The sequence below is a fragment of the Temnothorax longispinosus genome, chromosome 3 (genome assembly GCF_030848805.1).
Source record: "Temnothorax longispinosus isolate EJ_2023e chromosome 3, Tlon_JGU_v1, whole genome shotgun sequence".
Lineage (NCBI taxonomy): Eukaryota > Metazoa > Arthropoda > Insecta > Hymenoptera > Formicidae > Temnothorax > Temnothorax longispinosus.
In genome coordinates, this window is record NC_092360.1 from 21,025,382 (window position 1) to 21,045,105 (window position 19,724).

The 19,724-nt window shown below is 27.9% G+C and overlaps 4 protein-coding genes, 1 long non-coding RNA gene and 1 pseudogene across 60 annotated transcripts in view; 1 reads left to right on the top strand and 5 right to left on the bottom strand.

The window, feature by feature from the left end:
• LOC139810479 (uncharacterized) overlaps positions 1-19,724 on the top strand; it is a 139,867-nt gene that overhangs the window by 79,174 nt on the left and 40,969 nt on the right. The window contains exon 1 of one of the 50 annotated variants that reach the window (XR_011731381.1): positions 8,135-8,272. The exons of 47 other annotated variants lie outside the window; for them this stretch is intronic. This is a non-coding gene — a long non-coding RNA (uncharacterized lncRNA). Of the gene's footprint in view, positions 1-8,134; positions 8,273-9,662; positions 9,763-14,760; positions 14,895-19,724 lie in introns of those variants that run through there. 2 more of the 50 variants (XR_011731383.1, XR_011731384.1) reach the window with 2 other exon arrangements.
• Positions 1-19,724, bottom strand: part of LOC139810478 (uncharacterized) — a 352,879-nt gene that overhangs the window by 12,765 nt on the left and 320,390 nt on the right. The window lies entirely within an intron of this gene.
• Positions 880-4,438, bottom strand: LOC139809389 (uncharacterized; annotated as a pseudogene).
• Positions 6,350-9,299, bottom strand: LOC139810470 (uncharacterized). Its single transcript, XM_071774060.1, has 9 exons — positions 9,150-9,299; positions 8,651-8,770; positions 8,405-8,522; positions 7,986-8,247; positions 7,647-7,760; positions 7,298-7,388; positions 7,062-7,207; positions 6,599-6,731; positions 6,350-6,519 (listed from the first exon to the last, which is right to left on the bottom strand). The coding sequence occupies exons 1-9, from the start codon at positions 9,297-9,299 to the stop codon at positions 6,469-6,471; spliced, it is 1,185 nt and encodes a 394-aa protein (XP_071630161.1). The 3' UTR covers positions 6,350-6,468.
• Positions 10,497-14,428, bottom strand: LOC139810471 (uncharacterized). 2 transcript variants are annotated; one of them, XM_071774062.1, is made up of 9 exons: positions 14,145-14,418; positions 13,363-13,482; positions 13,174-13,291; positions 12,793-13,054; positions 12,576-12,686; positions 12,143-12,233; positions 11,843-11,991; positions 11,392-11,524; positions 10,506-11,317 (listed from the first exon to the last, which is right to left on the bottom strand). In XM_071774062.1, the coding sequence occupies exons 1-9, from the start codon at positions 14,286-14,288 to the stop codon at positions 11,264-11,266; spliced, it is 1,182 nt and encodes a 393-aa protein (XP_071630163.1). In that variant the 5' UTR covers positions 14,289-14,418; the 3' UTR covers positions 10,506-11,263. The 2 variants fall into 2 exon arrangements, with proteins under 2 accessions (XP_071630162.1, XP_071630163.1); XM_071774061.1 differs by having other exon boundaries at positions 10,497-11,524; positions 14,145-14,428.
• Positions 14,888-19,344, bottom strand: LOC139810463 (uncharacterized). 6 transcript variants are annotated; one of them, XM_071774044.1, is made up of 9 exons: positions 19,030-19,240; positions 18,781-18,900; positions 18,243-18,396; positions 17,677-17,938; positions 17,283-17,399; positions 16,996-17,086; positions 16,700-16,833; positions 15,198-15,330; positions 14,888-15,109 (listed from the first exon to the last, which is right to left on the bottom strand). In XM_071774044.1, the coding sequence occupies exons 1-9, from the start codon at positions 19,171-19,173 to the stop codon at positions 15,059-15,061; spliced, it is 1,206 nt and encodes a 401-aa protein (XP_071630145.1). In that variant the 5' UTR covers positions 19,174-19,240; the 3' UTR covers positions 14,888-15,058. The 6 variants fall into 6 exon arrangements, with proteins under 6 accessions (XP_071630145.1, XP_071630146.1, XP_071630149.1 ...); XM_071774045.1 differs by having other exon boundaries at positions 18,279-18,396; positions 19,030-19,209; XM_071774047.1 differs by lacking the exon at positions 14,888-15,109 and adding an exon at positions 16,324-16,399 and having other exon boundaries at positions 19,030-19,344.

A 19,724-nucleotide genomic window follows, 5' to 3' on the forward strand; every position in this document is an offset into this window, starting at 1 on the left:
TTTTGATACTGGTGAAGAAATGTCTCAGTCATTAAAAAGATTTAAAGGATACTGTAGATTTTTTTCTAAATGATGAGTTTCAAGTATGGTAATATTGACTTCAGTAAGTGTACAATTTTAGTATAAGGGATAAGGCATGTGTTTATTACCACGTAATTATTGTGTATAAAATTATCATAAACTTCTTGATTTAATTGATATTATAACTTCTGTTTTATAATATCGATATGTATTTTTAAATGTAGCTTAGAAAATGCAAAATAAAACTCCATAAAAAAGTCATAGATGCAAGTAAAATGTTTGTTATCTTTAGAATTAAAAACTAGCCTTTTATATAAGATAATTTTATTCGTGAGGCTATACGAAATCGCTGATAAAAGATTTAATGAGACAGTGCTTGAAGTGCTGTAAACAATTACGTATTAAGTATATAAGTTTACATAAAATACAATATTATTCATAATTTCATACCTCCGCAATTTCTAATGCATACTACTATTGAATTTCTTTTGTAACATTGCATGTGCATTAGCATGGCGAATAAGTATCTCAACGATGTTACATTATTGTTGTAGAGAATAAATTACTGTTACGTAAGACAACGATGTGGTGGAAAGCTATAATAATATGCTCCTTTATATATTTCTAATTTCAAAAACGGAATTAGTTCTAACACTTATACTACGTTTACGCGAGCGTTACTTCTGTAGTAACTTACGATAATTTCTTCGCGTAAATGGGATTTTGTAGTAATTTACGATAATTTACTCCGCGTAAACGAGTGAATTATTGTAAGTTACTACAGAAGTAACGCTCGCGTAAACGTAGTATTAGTTGATTGAATTAATAGCTGCTCTAAGTTTTGCAAATTATGCAAAATTACGAAAAAATCGAATTTTCCATTAAAATCTTGTCGTAACTTTTGTTTTCAAATAATTTACATCTTCTTAATGCTATACGTATTACCGTAGCAAAACCTTCCAGCGATGCCACAAACATATTGCAGATAACCACTCTCATACTTTTTATCATTCGATGTATTAAAAACTGTAGTGCCTTTTGCGATGACAATGGAGCGATGTACCACAATACATTACATCTAAAGAATTCGAAAGATAGATTAAATATTCTAATAAAATTTGTTTGTTATTGATCTTGTATTTTTTTCATATACGATTCAATAGAAAGAGAGGGAGCTGCTATATAAATAATGCAACAATAAATATAATGTCTTAATTTGTATCAACATTTTTATTTACGTAATTCAAGATTTATATTTCCATTTTTATATGCTATTATACTATTATATGCTTTTAAGTTTAATTTCAACTAAATTCTACTACTGTTAAAATTAAAAAAAAAAATGTGTTATAATTAAAGTTTTGCGATATACCCACGTTGCATTAAAAATATCGTCGCTATGATCGGTTATCGTTTGCCCAACATAATTGGCCATAAACATATAAATAAAATGAACACTTATGAGTCCAATAGTATTAACCAATTCTGACATGTCGTGAATCGTAGATGGTTGAAGAAGCTGCAATGTAATTGCGCATGAATAATAATAACATATTTTAGCATAATTTTCTAATATGTTGCATATGTATATATATATAAAATTTACTTATACATATATACTTACTTGAGCAACATCATTGAGTATTGTACTTACACGATATAAATTAAGGCTTGTGGAAGCAACGCCGATAATAGTTAAAATAGTATATGATATCGCAAAAGTTGACAAAATTAGATCAATGAATCTTTAAAAAAAAGAAAAGAAAGATTTTCTTACATTGATAGAAGATAAGTATGTAATCTAATTAGTATTTGAGATAAATAGAATGATATCTTAACTAAAATATAATATTAAAATAATTTAAACGTGCTATAAAAAATATTATTACGATAAAAATTGTTTTATTTTGAAATTTGTGATAATCACTCTTTTGTGAAAAAATTAATTTTACATATTACAGTGAATGCAGTGTTTATTTTTTCACGCAGTTCGTTCAGTTTTCGTTAAAAGTAGAGTAATTCAAACTACATTTTTACTCTTATTTTGTTATTAATATCTAAATAATTTAGTAAACAAATCCGCGATCTAATAATCATTGTCTGTGACACTTGATTCATATTGAAATATCCAAGCAAATATCATCGACACATATCTACAATTTCAACTATTTTTTCTCTTATACTTATATTTATTGTTACGAGTTCAATCTGATATGCACTTTAGAGTTTTCCTGTGCAAATCTACGGCATGTACTATCCTATTGCAAATTATACGTTCTACTCGAGGACTAGAATGTTGTAGCATATTCTTGTCTATAACACACGTTCTATGCGAAAGCTGAAAATTTTTCTTCGATCAATTAAACAACAATCAATTAATTTCACAGATTAAGATTTTCTCACCTGACAATTTTCAGCATTCCACAAGCATGTTGTGCATAAGCTATAGTTATTGTTCCGGTCGCAATGATTATGATGGCTGCTAGGCTAACCATAAGAACTTCGTGTAATAGTATAAGAAAAAAATATTTTTCACGATCGATAAAATATTCTGTTGGAATGTGGAGGTTAACGTGGTCGAGATTTATTTAATGGCACAATAATATCAAGTGCAATTGGCAAGAACTCCGTAAAGATAAAGACGATCACACCGAAACAACCAGATACTATGAAATGTTAAAATAAAATAATTTTTTAAATAAGTTTTTTCCGTTAAATAGATTTTAAGAAAGTTAAATAAAATTCCTCAATATTTTTCCTTTTCTTACGCGTCATGCCAGTCGTTAAAACATTCATAAAATAAGCATATTTTTTGATTATTTCGATTTCCTTCTTGTCATCTAAAGCATTCCAGTCATTTTGTATCTTGTCCATCAGTAACTTGACCTATAATCGCGATACTTATAATCTTGAGACTATTATGTATAACTGTATTATACATATAGTATATGTATACATATGTATATATATGTATATATATATGAATGGACAATATTAATTATTCTTGTTCAATATAATATATATCGTTGATATATAATGTTATTATAATTTGTTAAAAAAACTCCATAAGAATTTTATTAATATTTTCAAATATATTGTTATAAATATGTTAAAAACAACAATAATAGAAAAGATGTCAGTGCACTGTTAGTACCAATTGTACTGTTTTTGTGTATTTTTCAACTACGTGCATAATTAAGACAGAGATTTTAAATATTTACATCTGTATCCCTAACGATAGACAAAAGTATAAATCGGAAACAAATTCTTCTGAGAAGATTAAATCAATATGTGAAATATAACTCACTTTTTTAGCATTAATATAATAAGCATTGTAGTTCACAATATAGATCAAAGTAGGCAAGATATGAGAAAACGCTTCAAGAAACAGATCCATGTTATACTTTGAAGTGAATACACACAACTGCAAATAATGACAAATTCCAAATTATTAACGATTCAGGTATGTAAATTTTTTGCCCAACGCATATTTGAATAAAAACGATTAATGCACCTGTGCAAATAAAAAGTAAAACAATATAGTGAAGATTAATATAGGTTTAATTTGTATGCGCTTTGCTGTCTGAGATGGCCACAGTCCAAGACTATCCAGAAGAAACGTGTTAATCTTATAGTATCGTCTTCCACTGAAGTCCATTCTGCACTTTGACAAAAACACGACTATATTCATGCGAGAGGGACTCGTTCTCTCTTCCTTAGAAACAATTACTTCTATAGAGTTTCTTTTTTTTTAATAGCAATATCAAAATAACTGATAATAACCATAATTGAGCCTATTTCGCAACGCCCGCGCCAGGTTGACGCCGCGTGGAAGTAAATTGCCAGTAAATTGCCATATACGACAACGCGTTCTTTTTAATATTTAAATTCGTAGATATATTTGTTATATTTTTCCGGTATATAAATTATTTTTCAAACCATCCTATAAAATATAAAATTACACATCGTAAGGAATTTGGTTGATCGGGCGATTATTTTGTCCGACGCGCGTTTCACAAGTCTAATATTAGTGAAATAAGAAAGATCCTTATTAATAATTGTTACCCGAAGAAAGTTGTTGATAAATATGTCAATGTCCGGCTTGGCGAATTGCGAAATCGTAACAACAATGATCCTGTCAGTAGCAAAGTGGCCCAAGATCCTCGAAGGTGCATTACTGTACCTTTATACATAAAGGGCCTTAGCGAGAATGTTAGCCGTACAATGCGAGACATGAACTTTAGAGTTCTTCACACCATCCCGAAGAGATTGGATTGTGTCATTAGGAAGGGTAAAGACGGGTTGTCGAATCTCAGTCAAACTGAGTTAGTTTATAAGATTGATTGTGCAAATTGTGATGCGGTATATATTGGCCAGACAAAAGGCATTTAGAAACACGCATCAAAGAACATCGATGTGATATCAGGAAAAATGTAGATAATCATTCTGTTGTGAGCAAACACCGTCTTGCACACAGTCATGATTTCAAGTGGCAGCATCCAAAAATTTTATACAAAGAAAAACATTTCAAAAAAAGAGAAATATCGAAATGTTTTTCATTAAAAAAAACATGATTGCACAATCAATTTACAAACGATACTGAGAGCCTGCCATCTATTTATAACCGTGTCATTGGTATTACTTAGTTGGCCCTGTATATTCGGTTCTGCTCGTTTTTCCACCAGAGCGCCGCGCCGTTTGCTATCCGCGGATTACGTTTGACAACTTCATTTCGACTTTGACTGTCTTACTGTTCGGACGTTGTGCCTCGATATGGGTGGTGACGTTTTGATTTCACCGTTGTTTTAGAACGCATAAGAATTGTAAGCTTTTAACTAATTTTTACAGTGTTAATTGATTTTATTGTTTTTTACTAGCGCGATATTGTAATGATTTTGTATAGTTTTTCTATTGTTTAATGTATTATTTTCTCTTTGTTTAGTTTTGCGTTTGTCTTGACGTTGTCAGGACACCACGTCAACGATGCAATTAAGTTTGTTATGCGGATCGGTGTAACTTGAATTAAAGCACTTGATAAGGACCGGAATTCGGTCGAAACGTCGTGCAATCTTGTTTCAATTGGCCATGCAGTTGGGTCGAAAATAAAACGACTTATTTTATATTATTTCGTTTAAAGTAGCGCAAGGGCAGCTGTGGTCATATTCCTCAATTTATTTCAGTTCTTTATACAGGAAGCTTCCTAGCTCCTCTAATTCTCATTTTTTAACAGCTCACTTAGATACCGTAGTATATGTTTTATTATTATTTGTGTAATACAATCTGATATTACTTGTTTATAAGAAAATCAGAAACATTTAGGTAATAAATGGTTATCAAGAGATAGAAATAACTTTTTTAAATAGTTTCTAACATGAAACTGTTCTTTCTTTTCTACATTTGCAATAATTCTTTTGATATCTTAATGATCTTTCTAGTTTGAAGTCATAGGCATACAAGAAATCTTATATATGTATATTACAAATTTTGTTTTATATGCTACATCATAATTTATCATTATTTTCATAGCTAACTGAATAAATTTCATAATTAGACTTAAATTGCAACTTGCTATTTCTCTATTTTATCAATTTAAACATTTTTATTACAAAAATAGATGCTTATATAATCTTATTCTGTACATTTTAAACCATAATATTCTTTTTATTCTATTCTAATAAAATTACATTTTGTTCATATTAATAACATATTAGACTTATTAAAATCATTAAGATATATCTTTATTGTGATAATGCAATATTGTCAGCAGATAAGTTTCCATCAAAGAAGTGGCATTAATTACAACATCCACCACTTCAAAACAGAACCGCTAGTTAATCGTATCCATGTTAAATTAATGCAAATCAGCTACAACTTTCTTTGTAATAACGTTGCACCTTACGAACGTATAGAATAAATTACCATGACGTAAGACAGTGACTAGCTAGTAGCTGGTAAACCGCAACATAAAGTGTTCACCTCGCATCGTTGCTCAAAGTTATATCGGATTACCAGTGTATTTATTACACTACTTCGGACAATGGGATGCATATACTTCTGGAAGAGGCTGTTTTTCACACTTTTCTGCAGCATGACGAGTATTACATCTGCACGTATAACAACACAGTATATGCTTTTAAGAAATCTACAAAATTGTCCAGATTTGTTACCTAATTAGTTAATGTGCTATATAAAATTTACATTAATAAATGAGATATACCGCCATTACGGTTAATTCTTCTCTTCTTATCATATAATGACTATTAATAAATGTTCATTAGACGCTTTTTCTCGAGTTAATTTATGGTATTTATGTATAGATTAGTATATGTTTTTAAAGATCCCTTTATTATTATTATTTTATACAGGAAATATGTCTCAGAGTTTAGATCTTTTAAGAAAACTGTGAGCTGCTATATGTGACTGAATTTATAATCGTGACTTCTGATATTACTTAATAGAGTAAATTACTGTAAAATATGAGACAGACGTACTGATAAGCTGAAACAAGACACTTATTTTTTATACACGGGGGAATAATTAAATTCTGATATCACAAAGAATTAAAATAATTAATTACTGTCGTAAAACCTTCCAACGATGGGACAAATATACTACCCACGGTCATGGCAGAACCTTTAATGGTATGTTGCATCATGAATAATAATAACTTTTGCGCATGGAGTGGAGCGTTATACCATTGTGAAACATATCTATAAATATAAATACAATGTAATTAGTATTGTGTTTATATAATTTGATATATAGTTCTTATATAGTTATTATAATATTAATAATAACAATATATATATGAAATATATTGTATATTAAGATTTAAAAACTTGCATCTTTTATGTTTTAAATTTTATCTTTTTAAATCGCTAGTAAATGATTACACACATACTTACTTAAAAATTTTTTTTCAATATTATTTCATATATAATATAAATAACATATTAAATTTTTGCATTATTATGACAATGCATTCAAAATTTGTGTATCTATTAAAATTGACCTTACAAATTGCTTTACAAAATACTCACGTTTTGTGAAATACATCTGTGCTGTGATCTATTAATTTCTGGCTAGTGTAATTGCCGTAAAATATATAATAAATATGACCACAGACAAGTAACCCAGAGATAATACATTCTTCTAAATTGTTTAGATATTGTGCAGCTAAAAAGAGCTGTGATAAGAAATTAGATATGCTTTATAATCTTACGCCGATTAATCGTATAATACGTACAGTATACAAATATTAGAGTAACAAACTTACACGAAGTAAATTAACAGTGAAAGAAGTAACTCCCAAGCCAACTAAGAAAAAATATGAAATAACAAAGCCGGATCTTAAAAACTCGATGAATCTTGAATAAAACAAAAACTCTGGTAACAGATTGTATTGAGATTTAATTATATTTATACAATTTATACTAATTAAAATATAATACATTGATTTCTTATTATAATATATTAATTCTATTTTCCGCTTATTGTTACTTGAAATTAATGTTAATTAAAACGTAAGATATATTTAATCAATCAAATGTATGATTGTCACAAAAAATGATACACTAAAGAATATAATGCCATAAAACAAATGCAAGTTTTCGAAAGATACTGACTGTGTAGCTCTCCTATGAATGTGAACGGCGTTTATTATATTTGTACAATGTGAACAACATTTTTGTGATGTCATCATGTCCAATACCTCATCAAATGCATGTTCTATTCTGTAACTAAAAAAGTCTGATGTGCAACAAGCTAACTTCTTTTACTATATATATAAAACACACTAATTTTATATCTAAAATGTCGCAAAGCGTTATTAATGAATACTATAATAAAACTCTTTAAAAAAATGTTTACTTTTTTATTAAAAATTTTTAATATTATTGTACGATACTATTGTATATAAAAATAATTTTATTGCAAAAACATATGGGGTTTAATTTAAAGTTTACCTGGAGATTTCAAACATTCCTATGGCATGTCGTATATACGCTAGAAGTAAAGACTCGGTAGAAATCATAATGGTGAATCCTACAAGAGCTATTATGTCGAAATGCAATAAAATCGGAAGATAATATTCCTGTTGATCGACAAAGTATTCTACAGTTAGTGGTATGTTATGCAGCCGTGATTCGTTTCGCGGTGCTACGCTATCGAGAAAATTTGGTATAAATTGACTCAACATATACAAAAAGAAACCGGAGTACATGGCCACTGAAAATATGTAAATAAATACATGGTGAGTAAATTCCCTATATATTTCTTATAGATATTAATTAACTATGTAATTTTAAATAATTTGATAGAATGAATAAAGCTGTCGAAAATATTTCAGATTAGTGCGAAGTATAATAAAGAACGTTTATCTCACGTGCAAATAATAATGTATACAATCGTCCAAAATTGGAATGTTTCTTTATAATGTCAAGCTCGGCATCAGTTTTTAACAAATTCCAATCGCTTATAACACTTTCCATAAGACTTTTTACCTGTAGATTTTTTTTAAGACTTTATTAATGTAACCCAAAATAACAAGCGACATGGCCGATTAAAGATGCATTTGTACAAATTTTATATTATTTTGTATTAATAAATCTCATAATTGCTGTTGTCTTACTGTTTCACTACCAAAGCAAAAAGAAGTATACTTTAAGACAAACACCATACAAGGTACTGCAAATGACAGAACCTTAAGAAGAAGATCCAGACTGTACTCAGTTGTGAAAAATTTCATAAACTAAAAATAATTAAAACGCCAAAGTTAAACAAATTTCTTGTTAAATCTTAATAATCTACATAGACCCAAAAATATGTTGACAAAATAATAAGAACATTAATAAAAATACATTGGCTTATGTATGTAGTGTAATCTGAGTCATCATATCACATATAAAAATGCATTTTTACTAAGCGTTTCTACTAAACTACATTAAATGTATTTAATATAAATATGTATATATTTTATTAATTAATTTCCTTCAAAATAATAGAATTTAATAATTAAAATTCTAACTTTAATAATTAAAATTAAGATAATAAGTTAATACAATATAAGCATTGCGTAGATCTAAATATTTATGTGATTGATACTATATTGATACTTAAAACTTATTTACCTGAATAATGATAGAAGATGCGAGAACAACAGAAGAAATTACAAATTGAATTTTTTTCATTTTCAAATTTTGATATGGCCACAAACCGATTGAAGACAAAAGAATACGATGTATGTTATAATAGTAATGTATGTTACCTACAAGGTCCATATTCGTTCAATAGACGAGAACGTTTATTCATTCTCCACTCAAAATGAATTTTTATGATCATTCATATCACGTTTAAGTCTTTAGACTTTCTCAGAATTTCTACAATTGATATCGAATTGCAGTTATGGTTCAAAATTGCAACGCTATTAAAAAAGGTATAGCATCTTTATTTTCTCTTCTTTTATTGAATTTCCTCAATAATATAAGTCCGCTTTTATAGTGTTTAAAGGCAGAGAGAAGAGAAGTTGCAATTATTTAAATTACTCAAATTACGGATTCCGTGGTCTAAGGCGACAAATATAGTGATGTTCTTTTCCTCCAATAAACTAACGCAAGCGCAGTAGCGAATGGAACATCTATGCCGGCGAAACGCGATACATTCGCATGTAATTTGTTTTGAGGACAACATCTTTTCTTATAGCTCGATTTAATTCCAAAACCTGGCGGAATCATTAATAAGAATGTAAGGTGTATGAAGTGAAGTGCGCTTTATTTGTTCTGAAAGAAGTGTCATATAATAATATAGATATTTGCTTTTTAATCGCAAATTACCCGACAGCTAATTTTAATTTTCATGTATAACTGTCATTTTTAATATACAGAAACTGAATCACAGAAATAATTTTATTTCAGATAAACCAATATAATTTTAAAACTTTTATCTTATTTCTGCAGTGTATTTGACAGATGTCTTTGTCTAAATTATTGCATAAGTGTAAGTTAATGGTTCTACATTATTATTGCGGAATTTAAATATTTTTCTTTATTTAGTCATCGCAAAGCACACAATACCGTATAAAATAAAGCATTATTAATGTATTTAACATCTAAAAAAATAACTTAATAACAAGAAAATTACCTACACAATAAATGGATATAATTAGAAACGCCGCGCAATCAGATTAAATAGATTTTTGTTAACTTCTTCTATCTAACCCGCGACGTGCCATATATACAATATATTAATGTCATAAACATTATTTATATTCCTAAGAATATCGTTACTTCTATATATATGTATAATAAGAAAAATAAACATGTGCATAAAAAAATAGGGTAAATAATAGAAAATTATCTTCTTTTGTTCACAATGTATAAATTATTATATGAATATATCCTTCACACAATAGGAATCATATTTATTAATTTATATTTATTTATATTCACATTTAAGTGTAGCCCATAAGAGTAATAATAGGCAAATATAAAAAAGTCATTAAATCCATGTTTTGCTCATGTAATAAGTTTTGAATTAATATAATGCTATTTTTATTTATATTACAGTCTAATGTTTTCAAAATTATTCCATTTTAATGCAAATTTTTATTACTTAATGCAATAGTAATATTAAACTACATATGGTATAATTAAAGCATGTAGCAAAATTAAAAAAGATATTACGAGTGCAAATTATTTATTAACCCTCCGTGGTCACACCTATTTTTTCAAACAAGGAAGTCACTCTGGGTCATTTTGACCCGAGACAAACTTTGATCGTTCGCCATTTGACCATTTATCCACCGATCGTGTTGAAAAAATTCTCGAATGCACTTGCGATATTGCTAAATTGATTGCTATAAAAAAAGAAGTGCCTAAGGAATTTTTAACATATAAAAAAAAATTCGCGAAAAATTTGTTTTTTTAACGGTCTCTATCTATAGAGGATACTTCAAACTCTTGTAGATGGCGGACCAAGCTCCATTTTAAGCTAGGTATTTAGCTGATATTTAGATCCAAATAAGGGCGGGTCAAATTGACCCAGTTGGACCACGGAGGGTTAATATGTATATAATATTTAATATAAATAAAGAACAGTCTATTGAATTAATAACATATAAAAACCGTTTTAAATTCCCACCTTGATATTCTTGATTTGCTATAAAACGTTCTAAAAGTAACTATTTCATTTTCGAATAGGAGAAATTACTATATCAGCCACTACGTTTCCACTTCTTTTACAAGTTTCATTGTTGCACAGAATAAAGTATTGTGAAATAAGATAACGACATGCTCACAAGCTGAGAAAATAAATTTATTATTTTGGGGCAAACTTAGAAGTGAGATTTATTTTCATATCCACGACACAAGTTACCGTAGTAAATTGTTCCAGTGACACACAATACAGGTTAGCCATGACCCATTTGCAGGATTTCATGCTTCTTTGCATCATGAACAATAATAATTTTTGCGTTGGCACGGACGTCATATACCATTGTGTATCGTATCTAGAAATTTTCATAATATTCAATGCACTTCTCTGTACTAGAAAAAAAAGCTGTTCAACGCATTGCGTCTTGCAATATTTAAAATTAATAAGGACATTTCTACCAATTTAAGCAAAATTAATTTTAAATATTTGTTTAGTAACTTCACTAAATCTTTATATATTTGTTCAAGAATATAATTAATAATAGCATTTATAATAAAGTTTTAAATGACATATTATAAAAATAATTCTACTTTGAAATATTAAAATTACATATATGTATATAACATTGATAGAAATGGATCACTTGAATCATTAATTTATCGACGATACTCACGCTTTTCTAAAAATTTCATTGCTATTATCTATAATTTTCTGTCCCATATAATTAGCTATAAACATATAATAAAAATGACCAGTTACAAAAATCGTTATAAACAATACAAGATCGTTCTGTTGATCTGGTAGAGTGGCAACTTGAAAAAGCTGAAACGATAATATCAAAAGAATTTTATATTAACATTCTCTATGATGCTAATAATCTGATATTGAATAGATATAATGAAAGTATTTTTTATTAAAATATGTTAACATACGACTAATGATGCGCAAATCAATAAATTTATTTTTTACTTACACGAAATAAATTTATGCTCAAAGAAGCAACGCCCAGAACAATTAGAATAAAATAGGATAGCGTAAATGTAGATGTAAAATATTCAAAAAATCTTGAAAAAAAAAGAAATTTTATCATGTCATTAAAAATATTTTTAACAATTATTTGCGAAATTTTATAATACAATACAATTGCTGTATTATGTATAATCGTAATAAATTAATAAAAATTATGAAAATAAATAAAGATACCTGTAACAATGGAAAACAATCAAAAAATTATAAATTAATAAATAAAATGTTAAAAATTTTTATACAAAAATGTTTTCTTACTTTAATTAATTAGTAAAATCTAATTTAAAAACTTCTTTAAAATAAAATAAAAAAAGAGAATTAATTATGAAAAAATTAAAACATCTCTAATATTGTTAATAAAAAAGTAGTAGATTACCAACTCGAAAGCTCTTTGATGAATTTCTATAGCATTAATTAGTTTCATATAAATCGTATTTTCTTTATTCAATCTTAATAATATGCTCTTATCCAATGCACACGTTATTCGATAACTATAATAAATGCAAAGTAATCAATAATCATATGTAATTATATATATACTAGAGTGATTCTTTTTAATATCACACTTAAATCTTCATTATACAACACATATCTTACCTAACTATTTCAAACATGCCACAAATGTGATAAATATATGCAAAAGTCAATGTTTCTGTAGATACAATTGTTACAATTCCGATAATAAGTGTTATAGTCATATGCAATAATATAAGATAAAAGTATTTTTGTTCATCAAGAAAATATTCCACTAAGAACGGAAGATTTCGCGCACGTGATTCATTTAATGGTGCCACAATGTCAAGAATATCCGGCAAAAACGGCAATGAAACATAACCAACAGTACCGGGATAAGCTATGCCTGAAACCACAAAGTTATATACATGAAGAGCTAGCCTATAAGAAATTACATACAAACGTCATTCTTAAAAAAATATGTCTATTTCGTATAATTTATATTTTTTTGGTTCGATATCCTACCTACAAATGCGTACATATATCTTCTTGCGGTCTTGGCATATTTTCGTATTATCTCGATTTCTTTTTCGTCTTGTAACGCATTCCAATCAATTTGAATACGTTCCATTAATTCTTTAATCTGCTTCATGCGTTAAGTTTATTGTCAAAAAACTCAAATAATAAAACGGCGAATCATGTGTAACATCTTACCTTTTGAGATTGTATATAGAACGTACTATATTTTAAAAGATAAACTATGGAAGGAATAGCGAACGACAGATCATTTAACACAAACTCGAGATTGTATTCCATTGTAAATAATTTTAACAACTGAAACCATAAGTTGTGTACATATTGTCAAGCTAGCAAAACAGTTTCCTTTTTTATCATTCAACAATACAAAGTGCATGTTCGTTTGTACAAAAATTATAAAGAATTACTTTTAATAATAACATAACTCTTCAGATATTTTTATTAAGCTTTAAAATAGTTAATTTATATATGTAAATTTTTATTAATATTTTTATCATAATATTAAAAAGAATATTCTTATTTATCTGAAAAATCTTTACATACATTTAAAAATAGCTAATAGCATTTTTACATTGCAAGTGGCGTTCAAAAATAAAGCTTTTTATTTTTGAGTTTTATAACTAATACTTTGCACAAGTGCCATCGCGAAAATATTATAGTTGAAAAAAGGTGAAATAAAGGGAGCTTTCCAGCAAGCGGCACAAGTCGACACAAACGTCGTTCTATCCTTCTTTTTCGGCAATGAGTAACAAAGACAAAACAACACTTGTGTCGACTTGTGTCGCTTGCTGGAAAGCTCCCAGTGTCAAGCAAATAAATTATAAATGTGAGTCGTCTAAGGTGACGTATTATTATAAAACATAGAGAATATGTTTTATATAAGATTATAATCTAATGAAATACTAAGTATTTATTTCATCTATATTTATATAGTGTGAATTTTTTTGTAAATTATATACCTGAGCAGTTATCAAAAATAGAATCGTAAAGATACAGAAAATCGCGTAAATTCGCTTAAAGAATGAGTCACTATATGGCCATAGACCGAGTGATAATAAAAAAATTCGATATAGTTTATAGTAGTGATATCCAAGAAATTCCATTCCTTTTAGAGAAGTTCGTCGCTTGTGTGTTTTCAAAGTGCTTTGGTCTCTTTCACTTTACCATTCAACAGTACACTTTATTAGATACTATTTTTCCTTTTGGGAGAACTTTCCTCTATAGTTCTAGATATTATCTATAATATCGCAATTCCAATTTAATGTAATAGCTATAATATAAGGCGAGAAAAATAATGGCCAAAATAAAGGCAATGATCGCAGCATGAGAAAAGTTACCGGTGCTCGCAATTACGTAAATTATACTTTTATCATTCTATAGACTTTTGTCAAAGTGCTTCTTAAATTATTCTATTTTATTTGTTACCTACGCAAGCGCAGTTACAGTTACGCTCCATTTCACTCAGTCTGTCTGTTAGTATTATTCTGTTTGTCGTGCATTACGTTTCGTAATTTTATCCATACAATATACAAGATAGAGCTCTGTATTAGCACATTGTATTATGTTAAAATTTATAAAATAACGTAAATTATGAATATTTAAAATGAAATTATGATTAATACAATTTTGACATCTTATGGAAATAGAAGTGAAGTAATGAAGAAATAAAGTAATTGCAAAAAACAACACATTCACATTTATATCATTCGGTATGTAGAAGACAAACAATATTTTGTGATGCCTTATAATTTTGTGAAATTACAAAACTGTATAATTATACAGCCTTTCGGATTGTATCATACATTACTATTAATTAAAAAGTTTCTTTCTTTGTATAATAATATTGACTGTAAACAATTGTTCGTTTACAACATCATCGCATTGAATAAAGTACCATAAAATAAGACACGGATGAACTCATAGTCTAGAACAAGAAGAGTATCCGCAAAAGAGAGTATAACACATATGACGAAAGTAATACCATGTGTTAAAAAACAAAAAATTAATATTACCGTGGCAAAACCTTCCAGTGATGCGACATAGATACCACCTACGAGTAACATACAATTTTTCGAACTTCTTTGCATTACAAATAATATCAATTTCTGCGAATGCAACGGCATCATATACCACTTAGAATTATATCTAAAAATATAATAACGATATATAACTGTTAATTATTGTTTTATAATAGTTATTAACATATATGTATATACAATATATATATATATATATATATATATATATATATATATACCGGGTGTCTCAGACCACCCGTATCACCCGATTTATTCGTAAACGCAACATTTTAGAGAAAAATGTTCCAGACTAAAGTTGTATGGTTTCAAGGGGTACATAAGATGGTGTCATTAGTTTCACCTTAAATAGTTGCTTGAAGGTCACGTAAAAGTCACCTTTGATTTTTTAAATAGAACCACCTACTTTTTATTGCATATTCTTGTAGCTTATCTCGAGGGCTTTCCAAAACACTATAAGAAAGTATTTTTTCATTAAGAACTTTTGGACCTATAAGGCTTGAAAGTTCTAGTATTTTGACAAATGAATTTTGAATTTTCAAAAGACATGGTTGCTTTTAAGAAAAAGTATGCAGATGCGTGTTGCAAATTACATATTTTTTCTTAAAAAAACTATGCTTTTTTTATACCACGTGATTTGTCTCATTATTCTGTGCATAAAAATATTAAGGTAACATTACCGAAAACTTGATGTTTTACAAGATATTTTGTATTTTATGTCAAAATACTAGAACTTTCAAGCCTTATAATTCCAAAAGTTCTTAATGAAAAAATACTTTCTTATAGTGTTTTGGAAAGCCCTCGAGATAAGCTACAAGAATATGCAATAAAAAGTAGGTGGTTCTATTTAAAAAATTAAAGGTGACCTTTACGCGACCTTCAAGCAACTATTTAAGTTGAAACTAATGACACCATTATGTACCCCTTGAAACCATAGAACTTTAGTCTAAAACATTTTTCTCTAAAATGTTGCGTTTACGAATAAATCGGGTGATACGGGTGGTCTGAGACACCCGGTATATATATAATCATTATATTAATACAGTCATTAACATGGTATTATTAAAAATATAGTAAAATTAAAATTTTAATACATACATACATTACAATTTTAATTTTTTTGAAAAAATTTGATAGTTATAATTATACAGCAATGTGAATATATTTTTATTGTATACCTACACAAATCAAATATAGAAAATATTATTAAATAAAAAAAATATATTTTGCATACTTACGGATTTGCAAATAATTATATTATACCTTTGTTTATGTTAAGAACAGTTTTGCATATTAATAGCTATGATAATACGACTAATTTTTATTATAAAAACTTTATAATATTGTAATTTATAATAAAAACTTTTGTGCGCAGTCTTATATAAACGAAAATTGTAGCACTTTCGTGCACAGTGCAAAAATAATTATAAAATAATTCAAATAATGTGTTCAATAAATATCAATCTTCAACAACTTACATTCTTGATAAAAAATCATTGCTATGATTCAACACTTTTTGTCCCGAATAATTGACAAAAAAGAAATAAAATAAGTGAATAAATACATTTGTTATGGGAATGATATTTTCAATAATTCCCTTTGCAGTTACAGCCTAAAAAATTTAAAAAAATCTCAAATCTCTGCACAGGAAAAAATGCTTTGCCAACTATATATTTATATTTGTACCGAAAAAAATAAAGCTTTTAATATATATATGTTTTTATAATTTTTATTCCGTTAATAGAAATTATCAAATGCGCAATATCTTACTCACGCGACACAGACTAACAGTTAAAGATGCTATGCCGAGCAAAAGTAGGAAAAAATACATTCTTACAAAAGTATTCTTCATGAATTCGAAAAACCTTTAACAATAAGAAAAAAGCATTATGTGGATCACTCAAGGATATTACGAGGTTATTACACTGTTTAACCAGTTTCGAAACAAAATAGATGAATACATCGTAGGATGAACATATCACGAAAATCACACAAGCTTAAGTTTGAAGAAACGTATAAATGATATTTAAATCCTGAATAATGCGATGAGAAACTACCGACTCGATAGCTCGTCTGTGAATGTCGACGGCACTGATTATTCTAGCGCAAGCTACGCAACGTCTTTCAGAAACTGAGTTGCCTCTTTTATGATCGTCCAGAACATGTTCAATACGGTAGCTGAAAGAATAAAATTATCTTGACAAAAAGAAGAATTATATCATTCAACACAATGACTACAGATTACAAAATGTAATCTACTCTTAAAACGCTTTATATATAAACACGTGTGGAACTTCGAAAAATATTTGTGTGGTATTTTTCGAAGTTCCACACGTGTGCACAGTTTCAAAAAAATCGGCGTGTGACACTTGGGTAGTGTTACTTGTAAGATATATTTAAAAAATGTGTATATCTTAGAATGTCTATATTAATTCGTTACATATCATTTTTTTACCTAGCTATTTCAAACATTCCACATGCATGCTGTATGAATGCTACGTATATAGATGTGGTAGACATTAGTGTAATTTGAAGTATAAAAAAGCCCACGAATAAATGTAGAAGAGTAGGATAAAAGTATTCATCGCTGTCAACAAAGTATTCCACTAAAATCAGCAGGTGACGTGGACGGGACTGGTTAAGCGGCGCCACAAGATCAAGAAGATTTGGTATAAAATGTACACAAACGAAGAATATCGGAATGCTATACGTCATTACTGTAATTATTAACACGAGATTAATATTGATTATATTGCATGAAGATAAAAAGTTAAAAACTTGAACATAAATTCAAAGTCAATAATGCAAGTAACGATTGAGATGATTAAACAAATCGTTCTTAGCACATATAGTAAGGAACAAAAAATTTTCTTTAATTTTAATTAATTAAATTAGTTAATTTCTGAGACAATTAACTTTATATTCGTAAAAAATTGTGATAAAAACTATACAAACTTTGGAAATTTAATTGCTTTATAAGTTTAAAATATTATTTATATAATATTAATATATTTCACACACTTGTGATGTAGCATAATAAAGTTTCACCCATCTTACGTGCAAATAGTAGTGCGTAAAATGCTCCAATATAAGTATATTTCTTAATTATTTCATATTCCATTTCATTTTTTAATGTATTCCAATCGTACTTGATCGTTTTCATTATCTTTTTTATCTACAATTGCGCACAATATACGTTACTTTTATATTTATAACATAATGCTTAGCTCTTAAATTACCGTATTTATTTATTTTAAGCATTATACCGCGATCTTTTTAAAGAATATACAATTGATTTATTTCAAAATATATTAATGGAAATCCTCTCATGATAATTTAATTATGTTATATATAATAACTTGACTATTTGTTAACAGTTATCAGAGACAAATTTATTTAAAGTAAATTGAAAAAATTTTATTGTAATGTTTATTATAATCTTTCTATTCTATGCATTCGCTTATAGTTTTTTTTTAAAATTCGAGATAAATTTATAGATAAATTCAAGTACAGTTTTAAAAATAATGTGTCAAATAATATCGTAGTGAGTGTGACTTACCGATTTCATTTTTACGCAATATGTAACATATTTCAAGATGACAATGAAACAAGGAATCGTACATGATAAAATTTCAAGAAGATGATCCAAATTGTATTCATATGTGACAAATGTAAATAACTGAAAGTTGCTCGATATAAAATATAATCTTACATTATAGATAATAGAAAGCAAAATTAAAATATAATATGGCTATTATATAGTTGTAGTTATCCTTATCTATTTATCAATAATAATATTTGATAATACCTGAATTATTATGAGAGATACAAAATAAAGTAAACAAGAAATTCTTTGAATTTGGACATGCCACGCATTTTGATACGGCCATAGCCCGATAGTGGATAACATCACCCGATTAAGTGTATAATACCGACCACCATCGAAGTCCATTTCTGTGAGACAACTGAGAGCATATTTTCAGCGGCAACTAAGAGGGAAAAGAAGATAATTACAGCTGTTTCATTATGCATGACATTATTGCAGCGCGACAAAAAGATAGGGGAATTACTTATACAAGTCAAGGGGTGAAATAACTGTGACGATTAGGGTGGCGCTTACCGTGAAATAGTAGTAAGTAATATAAATTATATAAAATTGCTTAGATCGCATCCACCCTTCTTTTGTAAAGCCACTATAAATATTTTCAATATTTGTAATAGACACAAGAGAGTGCATAACACAAAATATGATATTTCATTAGTTTATTTTATACACTTTTGTAATTCCTTCTTTGGACTCGGGTGGTAGTAAAAATATTGTATATGCTATGTCTTGTTCCATTGAGTTTTTCGTTACAAAATAATAATAGTCCAAATATTTTTCACGTTAATTCTTATAAAAATAATTGGTTTATTAATTTAAAAAATATTTATATTGCAATTTAAGATAATAAAAATAATACGTTGTTTTTTGTTAATATTAACAATTATTGTTAACAGTTG